The sequence below is a fragment of the Perca flavescens genome, chromosome 8 (assembly GCF_004354835.1).
Source record: "Perca flavescens isolate YP-PL-M2 chromosome 8, PFLA_1.0, whole genome shotgun sequence".
NCBI classification, from domain to species: Eukaryota; Metazoa; Chordata; class Actinopteri; order Perciformes; family Percidae; genus Perca; species Perca flavescens.
Window position 1 is genome coordinate 18,093,291 of NC_041338.1, and position 15,241 is coordinate 18,108,531.

Here is a 15,241-nt window from a genome sequence, read left to right on the forward strand (position 1 = left end):
TGTGTGTATCCTTTCTAAAAAAAAAAATGAAAGAACTGTCTTGCCAAAATATTGATTCATAGAATAGATACACTATTTTGTGGCTGCAAGATGTACAGAAAGATGAGCTATTGGCTGTTTTTTAGATGACTTTCAATACAGTGGGACCTGCGAGATGAGATGAGAAGTCCAACTTAGAGGCAATTTTGTGTATTGAACACAGCAGAGATCATAAAGCAGATAGAGGCACACCAGAACATAGGGTCTTGTCAAACATAAAGACAAACATCACGAAGAGCAGAGACAGATACTAGCTCTTTAAAACATTCCTAGGTCAGAGATGAGCTCAAAATAGCCGATGAGATCATTTCTGTGTAAATTTTTCATAGTAGCAGCAGTAGGGAAAGCTCAGGGGAATACTAGCCCTGCCTTTGTGTAAGTCTGTGTGTGTAAGTGTGCAGGTGCATGTCTGTGTATGTGTGTGTTTGAGCGCTGAGTTCTCAACAGAAAAAAAGAGCCCAGTTATTTCTCCATCCTAGCCTCCTGGTGCAGTCAGGCTAAAGGCGTATTTAGCTACATGCATGTGTGTGTTTAGGACAGAATTAGACAGAGGGGCGAGCAGTGGAGAAGTGACAGACTGTGTGATTGTCTTTCAATTGAACAATCAGTATAGTTCGACGTGTTGAGATAATACCATTATTCATCTCAGCATTGTAGATAACTGCAGACAGAGGGACATTTCCCATTGTTGTCTGGTTTTGAAATGCCCTACTTTACAAAGTCTCTGTCAGGATTGCTCAAAACGAAGGGCTGCTTGGGTGTTTTGTGTTGCATCCCTATGGGAAATGTAAAATACAAAATGATATCCTTTAAAATCGAGGAAAGAGACAAAGTATGCAACAGGATTTTATTTTAATGTAAACTGTAGATAGTGTTATATTTCTAACTTACTTTATCAGGAACAGTGCACATTACTTAAAGTATGATTTATATGCACCACATTTAGACAAATGTATAGATAGATAGATAGATAGATAGATAGATAGATAGATAGATAGATACAGTTCAATAATAACGACATAAACATTAAAGGGCCGGTTCACCCAAATTACAAATAAACATCTTCTAGTATCTTGCCATGTAGATTGTTTTGGTTAGATTTGTCCAGGTTTTGAGGTTTCTCTGCCTCCACAACAATGCAATTGAGGTCTGTGTTTGTTGTTCACAGCATTGAAAACATACATGTACCAGCTGGTTATATACTGTATTTTTCTCATTTCCAACAAATCCCATGAAAATCCCCAAATATTTATTCTGCCACTCAATACTTCCGGACATCCTGGACTGTCTGTCACATTCAGCTCCAAGCTTATTAGTTCATAATATTGTTCTTTTTCTTAAATTATTTTTTTGGGCATTATAGGCCTTTATTTCCATAGGACAGATGAAGACATGAAAGGGGAGAGAGAGAGGGGGAATGACATGCAGCAAAGGGCTGCAGGTCAGAGCCGAACCCGCGGCCGCTGCGTCGAGGAGTAAACCTCTATATATGTGCGCCTGCTCTACCAAATGAGCTAACCCGGCCATGCATAATTATGGTTTTTAAAAACAGATCACAAATATTTCATTTTCATTTAATAAAAGGATCAGTAATCTCCTAAAGCAGCTGGGCGCAGCAGTTTTAAGCAAATATTACTCAAACTGGAGTAAATTGTGCATTTGTTGGGGAGATTTATATACAAACTATAAACAATATAAACTACAGTGCCCATGTTCATCATAATGAAGGTGTGTGTGTGTGTGTGTGTGTGTGTGTGTGTGTGTGTGTGTGAGAGAGTGTGTGTGTGTGAGAGTGTGTGAGTGACTCATTGAAGTGTTTGTAACTGTTTTTGGACATCAATAGAGTTTTATGGCACGGATGAATAAGTTATATCAGGCTTTGGCTTTAAAGGTAATCATTTTTAGTAGGATCAATTCATTGTTTGTTTTGGATGAATCAAAACAGTCAAAGATAATTGATTAAGTCTAGCCTGCTTGCACGCAGAGTGAGGTTTTATCACCTATAAGCTATTGCTGTGTGTGTGTGTGTGTTTGTGTAAGCATACCCTGTGCGAACATAGACCAATCCGGTTGCCGCTCCTGTCTTTGAATGTCACAAGGTGGCAGCAGGCTAATTGGCACTGACTGAAGAGCACGGCCTACTCCAAAACCCAATCACTGCCAGGATGAGCCTCAAGCTCCCCACCTGCTAGGGCCCTGACCCCCCCCCCCCCCCACACACACACACACACACACACACACACAGATATAAACAATATAATACACATTCTGGCTGGCTGTGGGTGTGTTTATACACACATCACCTCTGTGACCCCGCTGAAATGTCACCCAAAACAGACAATCCCACCATCCTCCAGACAGTCCCCTCCAGTGTAAATAACAGTATCTGAGCACTGCTTAACCAATATCCTTAAAATGCCACATGGAAGAAATCTCCTCTCTACTCCTTTTCCAGATGGGATCACACTTAATTCATTGACTGCTATGTACTCAGGAAGAGTTTACTTAATTACAAATGTAATCCATAACTGCGGGATGATTCTGCTGTACATACTTTATGTCATGATTAAGGTGTTAAAAACGTATAAATAAGCAAAAAATAATAATTATTAGGTTAAACGGTAGAATAAAAAGTACAATGCTGTGCAAGATATGTATAAAATCCCCAAGTTTAAAGTAATATGCAGTGGCAAACATGTTTTGAGCCCTGATTTTAAAGATTTTAAAGTGTTGTATAAAATCAGAGTTTTGATAGCCATTTGTGCTGCATGTTAGTCATTGTTTAGACCTCTGGCCTACAGGCTGCACTTGGTCACAGAGTGACGAGTGATGGATGATGATGCTCCATCGATTTATGTGTGGTGGAAAATCTTTCCCAGTGTAATGAGAGCCGTGATGGAGAGCAAAACCCCATTCACGCTGCCATATGTAAACAAGGCCGTTTGGTCTATGAGATGCACCGGGCTTCATTTAAGGCATGCCAAATCGAAATGTGCTAAGTGCATGTTTAATGTGACATATGGACACACACCCACAAAGCACTTGATGCAGTCATTTATGGGCTGTTAGATGTTTGCATTGATAGGTCTGCAACTGTTTTCAGTTTGGATGGCACTTGGAACGTGGAAATGATCAGGCTGTCATGTGTTGAATATGTAGGGATTGTGTGCACACATTGACAAGAAACAACCCACTTTCACACAATTTCTTGCAATTCTACTAACACAAACACACACACACACACTTTTTATTATTCATTGTTCTAAGTCAGGTAGCAGGTAAAGTGTTTACAGTGATTGATCACAGTGTGAATGTCTGGTATTTAGACAATGACTGCGCTCTCAGTATGCAGATTCTCATTCTTGTTGTTTCCTAATGGCATTATTTCCACTCAGTCATCTTAATTAGCTCCTGCTCAAATTGGCAATGACGTTTTGCATATTTGTTTTTTGGGTCTTTTGAGGCTGTTTATTTCGGAGTGATAGTCCAATTTGGTAAGTTGGTGGAAGTGTATCTGTAGTTCATGCTTGGGTAATTGCACAGAAAAGAAACTATGCTACATTTCAAGCAAGCAAGCAAAACTTTATTTATAAAGATTATTTCAGTCCAGGTGGAAGCATTTAACGTAAGTAAACACAAACTAAAACAGACATAAATAATATATGTGAGTTAAAACCATTAAGAAGTAGGAAAACTAAACTAAATTAAAAAAGTAAGAATACATTTTTTTAAATAATAACAACAGTTGACCAATACAAAATAATAAGACATAAATTAAACCAATAAATAAGTGGAAGACTAAAATAAAATAATAATTAAAGGTGGAGTCTGCCATTCTAATCCAATATACTTTTGTCAAATTCAGCAAATATCTCATCACATTCTGCCAACTGTCTGTTCTGTGGATGCAGTGTTCATACACAACCCTGGCTTTGTAAATGGGAAACTAACAAAGTCTCTCGTTCTGAGCAACAGAGCCAATGTTTTCCCCCTGCTTCCAGTTTTTATGCTAAGATAAGCTAAACATCTCCTGTCTGTAGCTTTATATTTACCATACTAACATGGAACTCTCGACAAGAAAACATGTGTCTCTCCCAAAATGTTGTAGTAGTCCTTTAAAGTGCTATTAAAGCCATGTGTATAATATATATAAATATGTATACATTTCTACCTTTGGCTCCCTGCAGTTGTATTATCAAAATATAATTATTAAGACACTAAAAATGGGCTTAAGGCAACACATATACTGCACCATTTTCACCAATATTGTTTCATTTTCTAAAAACTAATTTCAAAACTTGATACTGATATAAAACCCAACACATAAAGGTTCACCCAACCACCAACTATAGCTTAATATTTGATCCAGTGACACACCTAAAACCAAAAGAAGCATCCTGTAACCTCCTCTGACACCCTTCTCCACTCATGAGGAACCAAGGCCAACTCTATAGATTATTTACTGAGTGGGACACTGTTTGGCCAGCAGGGACAGCTCTTTGTCTCTCTTCTGACTGCTATATATCTGGCTATTAGGAAACTGGCTACTGAAGAATATCAGACAATGTTTTGGCAACCCTTGTCCCTCTGCTGTTTATTGAAAACCATCTGCTCGAGTAAGTGAGCTAGTTAGGGAAGGGATGGATAGATGAGAAAAAGACAGAATGAAAGAGATAAAGAGAAAGAGAGAGCCCGCTGGTGGAATGGCACAGATTTGGGTGTCTTTGTGGGACATCCAGAGTGTTATCTCCCTACACCCAGACCATGGACGTGGTGTACTGCAGTATGAAACACAGATAGTGAGGAGGCTTCCTATTAGGAACAACATGTTATGCAAGCAGAGAGGGATAAGCTCATATTCCCTATTTAAAAAAAGACATACCATTTGCTATTTTACAGCCATGTGTAGACTAGGTAGATTAACAAATCCATTCTAATAGCGCCCACTTGAGTAGTCGCGCATTGCCAGACCTATCTTCACAGCGCTGTGTCAGCGCTGGAGTAAGGTCTGGCTCCACAGTTGATCTATTCTTGGATTGGGTAAAAAAATGCTCTGACTTGTTTGTATTTCTTCCAATCACAACCGTCCTGGGCGGTGCTAAGCCCCGGATGCAGCAACTGCGCCATTGCAAATTAGATAGTGGAGATAGCGGAAGGGGAAGGACACATGCTCGATGTCAGGCTTTATCCGAGCAATGCACATCAGTTGAGTCAGACTATTTAAAGAGTAACTCCACTAAATTATGTCTTGTTCTATTCATGATGTTTTGTTGTGCGTGGACGAAGATTACCTGCTACCTTAGTGACAGCTAATAAAGATCCAATGAGAGGAAGAAAGAAAATAAGAACTAAAAAACCTCCCTCTTTATGCATAACAAGGTTGCTTTTGTCCTAAAAAAAGTTACCCACCCTCCTCAGGTATGTCTATGATTGATTTAGTAGTTATGCAGGAATGCACAAAAGCCGCAGTTTTCTAGCCATCTATTGTGGCATGGCAAAAGATTGACCCAGAGCACTCCATTCAGGGATAAAAGCCGCTGCTGACTCTTGGCCAGCCTTCTTTGCTTGGCGCATCACGTGCGTCCATGTGACAGGCCAATCAAGAAAATGGAGTGTGGTAATGGAGACGGAGATGGTTGCTAACCCCCACGCGTTCGTGCAGTGCCCCTCATCATCTCACCTCCTAACATATTGTTTTAGCAAACGTAACTGCCGTCACCGGGGGCAGGATGGATGGTGTCTTACAGTTAATAGCCTCTAAATCAAAGCCACAGAACGGACGGCCAATCACAAAGCGGGAACGCTGTCACCTAAGACCTTCACTCAAGGTTACTATTGCGATTGCGGACAGACTGAATATGTTCTCTTACTTTCTGTCTCTTCAGCGACAGTTAACACCTTTAACTGCTTTCCCTCCTCTTCTGTTCCTCTACCATCTAAGTCTCTTTTTCCTGCTATCTCAATTGTCCACTCTCTTACACACACACACACACACACACACACACACACACACACACACACTGGCTCTTTCGCATTCTACATCTTTCTCTGTTTAATCCACTACTTTGCCTGTCCTTTTCTCTCCACCTCCTTCTGCCCTTCCTCTGTATCTCTCTCCCTTCACTATCTCAGTCGTTCGCCCTCTCTCCGGCTGTCTCATCTCCCTTTTTCTGTCTAGCTCTACAGTACAGCTTCAGTTAAGACTCTGTCTTTGTCTCTAATTCAGTTCTTAGCCTTACCTGCCCTGCTTTCTGCCCTTCCCTCTACTTCCCATTTCTCCTTACCTTCTCTACATCTATGTCTCTCTCTATCTCTCTCAAGGCCAGTCACAGGGTTTAATTAGCTTTCATTCATTTAGTGAAGGACACATCAACTTGTATAGGTGCTCGGCAATTGTCTGTCTGCTTCATTTATCCGTAAAGCTTTTGAATAGCTGGAGGCAGCAAGTATTGATGGAATTGTGAAAGGAAGAAGACCAAGGAAATGTGAATGCCACAGTTGTAGGCAGGTGCTGAGCTCTTAGTTTACGGGTTGGTGGGCGGCGCTCTACCTAATGACATGCAAGCCGAGTGAATGCCAATGAAAATCTATTGAAATTCAATTCCAAGTGCTCTTTGCAATAGCACCTGGTACAGAACATTCAGGGGTGAATGTCCTCATGCGCTCTTACAGACACTGAATACAGTGAATGAATAATAAATTGGTAATGTCGAGGACTAGGAGCTTGTCTCTCAAAAAGTGCCTACATTTGACCTGTGCTATCAACAGGAACAAGGCCCTGGAGCATATTACACACAGAGCTCTCAAGTCTGACGCATTCACTGTGAGACACATGCATTTCAACCAGTTCACACGCCACACCTTGTATTTCTCATGCTCGTGAAGGGACAAACGCACTGAAAGCGCTAATTGACACGCCTCATTTGATGCTTCTATAGCGCAGTGGCAGGCATCAGATTTGAAGTACACCACAAAACCAGCAGTTTTTTCATTTTTTTTCGCTATTTGGCAAGGTTTTGTATGTTACACATAGGCTACTCTTATCAGTAGTTGCATTAGACTTTCTCCCTTGAAGGACAGAATAGTAAAACTTCCGTCATAGCCTACCTGTAATTTAAATTTTGGAATGATATTAAGACATTTAATTTGCATTCGTTCATTTTCACTTTTTAATATTTAATACAGTCTACAGAATAAGCTAATAGGCTAGATTATGCATAGATGAGACTCTGACCCTGTAGTCACTTTTATCACAAAACAGATTATTTATTTTCTGCAGTGACAGCGAAGGCCACTAAAAACCTTGTAAATATACGTTATAGTATCCTATTAGGCTGCTCTCACGCCTGGTGATAGCGCAATATGTAAACATTGTAAGAAAAAAAATGCCGTACTACTAACTACTGCACCCGCGAGTCGCGTGTGCAGTAGTTAGTAGAGAGCTGTGGTGGTGCTGTAAGTGTTTTTGCATAGTGCTCGTGTTAGCCGCGGTATATGGCATTTTTTTTCTTACAATGTTTACATATTGTGTTCGTCTTGTCTGTCACTCTTTCGCTGTTTATTATTTCCGCAGGAAAACCAAAATGTTGCCACACAAATGATTTAAAAGTGGCAGGGGGATCTTCAATAGTAATTCCACGGTCCATCACGCTGACATTACATCGCATCACAAGACTACTTTTCACCTCGACGAGAAACCTCATCTCGTTCTCGTCTCGTTCTCGTGAACCCAATCTCGTGATGTGTCTTGTCTCGTGGAGTAAGCCTCTCATCACACCCCTACTATTTACAGACTGTGTGGGCTAAAACTCACAAGAAGCCAAATTATCCTCCACAATAATTCACCACATTTACAATCAGGGAGGCAAACTCATTATATGCAATCATTTAGATCAGTGTATATGATGGAATAGTGGCATTTAAATGTGCCAGAGGCCACCAAGTTTGGTCTTTTCTGTCCAAAAAAAACCCTCTGGGGGGGCATGTGCCCAGACCCCCCTCTAACTCCAAATATTTCATAAAACTTGAGAGCTCTGTACACAGCTTGGTTGGTTCGGATCAACTTGTATTCGCATCGAATTGCATTTGGTTGCATCACATTATCAAGATTATTTTGTTTACCCTGGCAGTGTTGTGCATCTTCTGTCTGATGGTTTGGCATGCAATTTAGAACCCAGGAATAGCTGTTGCTAGGGCAACAGCTAATATGGATCCAAATATGGAATCATGAGAGTGAGAAGGAAATACAAAGGACAATCTAATAAATGATATTCTTACAGCTACACTAACTGAGTTTTAATTACTAGGGTGCCGAAAGCATTCAAAACAATCTCATGGAAATAAAATCTTGACACAGCACTGGTTTATCCAGTTGTTATGCTAACATGTTAGCAAGCAATTGTTACCTAACATATACATCAGAGACAGAGCATTTCATTTCCTTCCTCTTTCTGTTGTTTCATTTTTGGCAGGTAGTTTACACTCTGTTTATCTGGAAACAGCCATCTAAGATTTTATATATGGTGGTTGGTGAGACTCAACCTTACAGGCTACTACAGTAGGCTATGCACTGGTAAAATAACAACAGTAAGCTAAAAGTGGCTAAAAGCTGAATAGAGCTGCAGAGTTGGTTGTTAATTCCTTCAGTTAATTCCTAGTAGTAGTAAAGATTAAGATGTAGTTTATTGATCCCACGCAGGGAAATTGAGGTAAAAAAAAGCCCATTCCAAGCTGGAATTGCACCAGTAATCTAGTGAATGCAGAGCAGGCCCTCTAACCACTTGGCCACAAAGCAGTCCCTCCAGGATTTCGCAATGTTGCGATCGCACCAATTCACGCAAATTCAACCAATCACTGTGACTTTGGTGCGACTCGCAATTTTGACCAATCACCGCAACTTTTCCGCAAATTTGACCAATAACCGGAATTTCACGTGATCTTCAACCAATCCCAGTAGTCCCACGTGCCAGACTTTACGTCAGCATAATGTGACTCTGAGAGCCACTGACCAAGCGGGAGTGACAGAGAGCTTGTTTCCGATATGAAGACGAGACTCGGTGAGACTCAAAGTTCACCAAAGTTAAACTTCACGCAAGTTGTTTTTTTGCCCCTTCACTCACACAGAATGGACGTGATGGGGGGGCAGATAATTGCTTATGTTAATTTTGCGCATGTGTAACCGTGCCATAATAGGTACAACAGGAAAGTTAGGGAGATGCATGGTCTGTGCTCGGCTACACAGACCTGAGAAAAGGTCTAATCAGGCAATATAAGTCAAAATACAAATAAAAATCAAATACCATGGGCGTGTAGGGGGTTTAATGTGACAAATACTTCATATGGGCACTTCAGAAAGTTCAGTACACACATTTCATATTTAGAAGCATAATTAAAAGGCTTGGCCATCCCTGGTATACCTGCACTGGTGTTTTCACTTATTTTGCCTGATTAGACCTCTTTGTCACAACTGTGTGGAGATGTACAGCCTGTGCTTGATTGATCTCCTTCACTCCCGTGTTATTATGGATCCCACGTAACTTCTAGGCAAGTCCCACCCCACGAAGCCTAACCCCAGCTCGATTGGTTGGGGTTAGGCATTGAGCTTAAGTGGTTAAGGTTAAGTTAGCTGATTGGTCAGGGAATAGGACCTGAACAAAGTGGGTTACGTTACCAATGCGTAAGCATGGACGCCTGGCCAATAGTAGTGTGTGAAAAGTAGTGTGTGTCTTGCCTAGAAGTTGCGTGGGTTCCATAATAACGCTTCACTCCCCCATTGATCAACATACAAGTTTGGTGACTTTATGTAAGTCCCGGCATACCCAACAGAGCAGAGGTTTAATCAGCCACAGTAATTGATAACACCTGTATTTCTTTGCAAAGCCTTTTAGATTAACTTCTCTAGTGGCATACTTCCTTACTCTACAGTATCTATTTACAGCATATACAATTTAAAAATATGCTCGAGCACACAGGTGAGCTGAATGACCATAAGAAGAGGAGAAAAGCAGTCTAGCTGCTGTGTGGAGGGCTTTACTTTGAATAGATTGAAAATCGAATGGTGCAACCTGAAGTGCTTCAGCGCCCGCCTCTCATAGACCCTCTGCTTTTCGACCTCTGTCTGCCTTTGATGAAGACAAATAGCCCTTTCCCACTGGCTGCATTAAAGCTTTTAGGGACCTTCTGTAGCGAGAACCAACTAGGACAAACTGCACAAGGTGGTTCCCAGGATGGAAGGGATACCCGAACTAGGCCACAGTATAATGCTGCAGATGTCACTGCAACAGTGCTGTGAAGATACTTCATCCATACTGCAAATGGAGTCCTCCCAAGAAGAACGACAGCATCAGCCGTTTCAACAAGATTGGCCAGCTAATTTTTTCGTATAATCAGAAGGCAAGGCAAGGCAAGGCAGCTTTATTTATATAGCACATTTCAGCAACAGGGCAATTCAAAGTGCTTTACATAAAACATGAAAGAGCAGTTAGAACACAATTAAAAACAATTTAAAAGACAAGAATAAATTTTACAGTGAAGTATAAGAATTTAAAGAACTGAGAGATAAAATACACGAATAAAGCGCAGTTAAAACATTTAAACATTACCCATGATTGACAAAAACTTTATAGTATACTATTTCTTTTTTCGATGTGATCGTCACCATAAAGCTTATTTCTTTTTTCGGCAAACCTTGCAAATTCCGGTACAGCCCTACAGACAAAAATCTTTTAATAGTAAAGAACTTGTTCTTAAACTATTTTATTTCTTCTGCAGTCTGTCTCTAAATAGTCTAGAGCCTCTTTCAAATGTCATAGACTATTTTTGTAAGGGGTCCAGAGCCTCTTTAAAGTGTCATAGAATATCCTACATAGTCCAGAGCCGTTTAAAGTGTCATAGGCAAACTGGTGGCAACTGGCAACACAGACAAACGTGCATCAACAAATATGGTAAATATGCTTAATGTTTGTGACTACGCACATCAGAATATCGTAAACAAATTATAGCTCCTTTCTGTACATGCAATTAACTTCGGCCTCTTCTTTTCCTCATCTTTGCCTGTTGCACACTTTCAAGCATTTCTGTACTGTCAGAATTTATTAATATAACAGTGGCTGTCTGTGCAAATCTATTCAGGCCTACACCTAAAGTCAGTCCAAACTTTTCCTCTGGAACTATTCTGGACTCCCACTCCTCTCATCACGAAACTAGAAAACGTTATACTGTATCGGATGTACTACTTTTCACAGATTTTTTTAACCATGTGTGAAAATGTTGTGGACAATGTCATTAAACATCTACCTCGGAAACAGTTCAAACTTTACATATTAGATTTATAATGCGGCCATTTACTACTCATTTTTAGAGGAAAATCTTATGAAGCGGTTGAACACCACTCAGCTAAAGAGGTTCGAAAAATAGAGTTAAAATCGATCATGAGGCTTGAACTTGAGGCTTGAGGTATCAGCGCAGAATACTAATTAAAAGTGTTGTTCAATCTGCACAAAAGAGGGTGTCTCTATCTGCCAACAATAATTTGTATGTGAAGGCCTATATTAATTATATACTGACCTTTAAATGTGAAGGATTTAAGAAATCATCTGAAATGTTGCGCTTACAGATTCAGTTGAACTTGATAGAAATGTGAAAACTATCCACATCTAACCAAGCTTTGTTCTCCCCCTCTCTCCTTCTCTTCAGATATTGACGAGTGCGCTGAAGGGAAGCACTACTGCAGGGAGAACACCATGTGCGTTAACACCCCTGGCTCCTTCATGTGCATCTGCCATACGGGCTACATCAGGATCGATGACTATTCCTGCACAGGTGAGTTCCTCTGCTGACCTTTTGACAGGCTTGAATCAAGTGGATTAGGCACTGTTTTCTCTGGCTTTGTGAGCTTTAGCTTCCAGAGTAACCATTTGTGTAGAAAGTTGCTGGCAGACTTAAAGTAGGTACAAATTAGGGAGGCCCAGGGTTCGGTTCCGAGCTGCAGCGGTTTCCTGCATGTGTTCCCCCCGCCTCCCCTGTCGTTTCTGGGCTGTCCCAGTGATTGAAGGCAGAAATGCCCAACAAAAATCCTCAATATCTATTTATTTATCACAAGTAATATCGCATATCACATATTTTCCTCATATCGTGCAGCCCTAGTACAAATAGGGATTAAATGTTGTTGTTGTTGTATGGGTGTGGAGATGAGGAGAGACATGCAGGTATCAAGAGATTCAGGGGGATATGTCTTTACTGCAGGTTTCTACGACATGAGCTTTTAAACCATTCATATACCTACAGTAGGTTATTGCCAGTTAGAAAGGATTTAATTAGCATCTTTGGTCATACACTGGAGGATGATATTTGATTTCATTAAGATAAATTCTGCAGCCAAGAGACGCACAGACGTCCACAGACAGAGAGAGTAAGAGGCAGCCAGACATTCAGATATAAACGTAGTGAGTTATTAGTGTTAGAGTGCAGCGTGAGACAGAATAAGGAAGCTGTGTAATAGAAAAGCATGCTACGACAGAGAGATATCACATAACACCTGTAAAACACACTCTAAACCTTTGCCATGTGCTACACCTCCTCTCCCGTTTGTCATCTTCCAGAAGGTGCCTGGTTAGACACACGTCTGTGAAACTCACCCTGCAATTAAACATGGTCTGTTCATTTGATATGCGTAGGGATAAATTTCTCAGTTTGATTTGCTCCGATTGGTTTTGCTCTGATTACAAGCACCACATTAAAATAAAAACAAACACACACACACACACACACAAAACACACACATCAATACCAGCCTCAGTACTTTATTATTCAGCATAAGACACTGAGAGAAAGTGTCGAATCAATTTGGGTTGCATTTGCTCATGTAGATTACAAAGCACATCCATCTTCCTGCTTTGTTAAAACTTTAGATTTGTCAAACCCCACAATTTCACATTTTCTAAAAAAAATTTATATGAATCTCTAAACTTTATAATATTGTGAGATAAGCTAGTTGTTTGTTATTTGACATATTTGCAACTCTGAGACTTTGTAAAAGCGATTAACATACTTGGTGTGAAGACTTATATGCTTGGAAAACTTTACTTTGGAAAAAACATAACTTCAAGCCTATTTGGAAATGTAAAAGTGTCCGTGGACTTTCTGCCTGTGTGTACATGCGGGTGTACTGTCTTCGGCTGGTGTGTGAATGCACTGTGTGCGTGTGATAAGGAGAAGGGAAGTCACGGAGAACCTGAGAAACAGAGAGACTGTGAGTGGAGGTGGCAGATCCATTTGTTCCTGATCAAAGTTGAAACCAAAGTCAATTTCAAAAGCAAACCAAATCAATCTAAAAAGATTGCGGCGATGATTCGCAGTCTTTGTTCTCTGTCTGTGTTGTGGGTGATTGTGGTTGTAGCCCTGCTTGTTCATAATAGCTTCTTCCACTATAGTTTGTCATAAGGTTATCGTAGATAAGACACATTTTTCTACGTATGAGACTATACAGTGTAAATTATTACTATTTTGGATATATTATGCCTTTATAACAATGTTCACTCGGATTGGAACCATGATTATTGTAATTCATAATCTAAATCTCAGTAATTTTTCAGGTTATGAATCTAGCACAAGGAATTTTAACGATGACTTTATTCACTTCATCAGATACAAATTATATAGATAGTCCTAACTGACTTTTGAACTTGTACTCCTCAGAACTTGTACTCCTTTATTGGCTAAAATACTAGTGCTGTCAGTTAAACGCGTTATTAACGGCGTTAACGCAAACCCATTTTAACGGTGTCAATTTTTTTTATCGCGAGATTAATGTTCTTTTTGGCCTAGCAAAATTTGTAGTTTTTTTCACATGCTGTTGCAACAACTAGTAACATTAGAAAAACTACAACACCACACCGGATCTAGCTAGACCGGAAACAAAGCAACAGGCACGCCGCACACACTTGTTTGGGCTTCCGAGCCGGCCAAAGAGTAGTAGGCTAACATTATGTTTTGAGTGGATGGCAAGCGCAAGATGCCGAAATGGATGCCAATAAGATTCTGAATGGAAAGTTTACTTTTAAAAAGTTGCCAAATGGTTCCATTGACAAGACCAAAGTGATCTGTGTGTTTTGTCGTTGTGAATTGAGCTATCATCGCAGCACGTCCAGTCTGAAATACCACTTGATGGCCAAGCACACAGCTAATGCGAATTCTCCGCCCCATCGTCAAAGCCAGGCGACAAAAGCACAAAGCAAGCCGATCCACTTTTCTATTTTGATAAGAGCATTAAAATGAAAAAAAATAACAGGACAAAAAGAAATCAAGGGACATTTAGAATAGATAATTTGTAAGGACAAATGTAATGTCACCTGTAGCACAGTGTCTGTTCAAAGGTATGGCTTTGTTATAATGCCAAATGCAGGACCACACGTAGAGTAAAAAACATAAAACATTCTCAGTCGGTAATCCTTCCATAATGTAATGTCTCTGTCCTTCATCTGGAATAACGCAATGTCATTCCACAGTGATGAGTGGCAGATCTGCGTCATTCCTCACCAGTTGTTTGCAGCTTGTGAAACACAATGCTAAGTGGCTCCCTGTGTGCATCATCTCCGAAGAGGAGGCACCGTGCTGCATTTCCTCAGTGTCAGTAATTAAAAAAGCAATTTGCACCAATGCAAACTAATTCAGCAGCAGCAAAGTGAAGGGGCTGGCTAAAGCCTGCGTTGTATGCTGTAGGATTTAGGCCCGCAGACATCCCGTCGTGCCGTTGGAGTTTGAATTAAAGCCGTGAGACTCAGCAACACAACAAACCCCCGGTGAAAACTCCCATTTCCTGCTCCATCTGGGACCCCTACAGAGTTTCTCTCTTCCTCTGTCAATGGGAATCAGGAAATAATACAGCGTAGTTAAGGATTTGTGACTTTGTATCTTTTTATGAGCAGGCTTTTGAAAAGCATAAACAAGTAACAAATGCACATTCATCTCTTTTCTTGTGCTCTTGTGATTTATTTAGATAGAAACCTCCTTGCTTACTCAGTCTTTTTCTATATTATCTTTACACAGCCACTGTACCTTATGTGATTTCACTCACTGTGTTTTCTCTAATCTTCTGAGCTCTAGGCAACTTTTATTGTTTTTTTTGCATTTTTCTTTTTTCACTGTGTGCTCATTCCTCAGATTCACAATGAAGATTAATACCCCCCAACCCAGTGGATTAAAC

General features: G+C 40.3%; 1 protein-coding gene across 2 annotated transcripts in view; it reads left to right on the plus strand.

Moving 5' to 3' along the window:
* The window catches only part of nell2a (neural EGFL like 2a), a 92,046-nt gene that overhangs the window by 37,465 nt on the left and 39,340 nt on the right, over nt 1–15,241 (plus strand). For both annotated transcript variants that reach the window (XM_028585065.1, XM_028585064.1), the window contains exon 13: nt 11,734–11,859. In XM_028585065.1, coding sequence (XP_028440866.1) covers nt 11,734–11,859 — 126 coding nt within the window. The remainder of the gene's footprint in view (nt 1–11,733; nt 11,860–15,241) is intronic.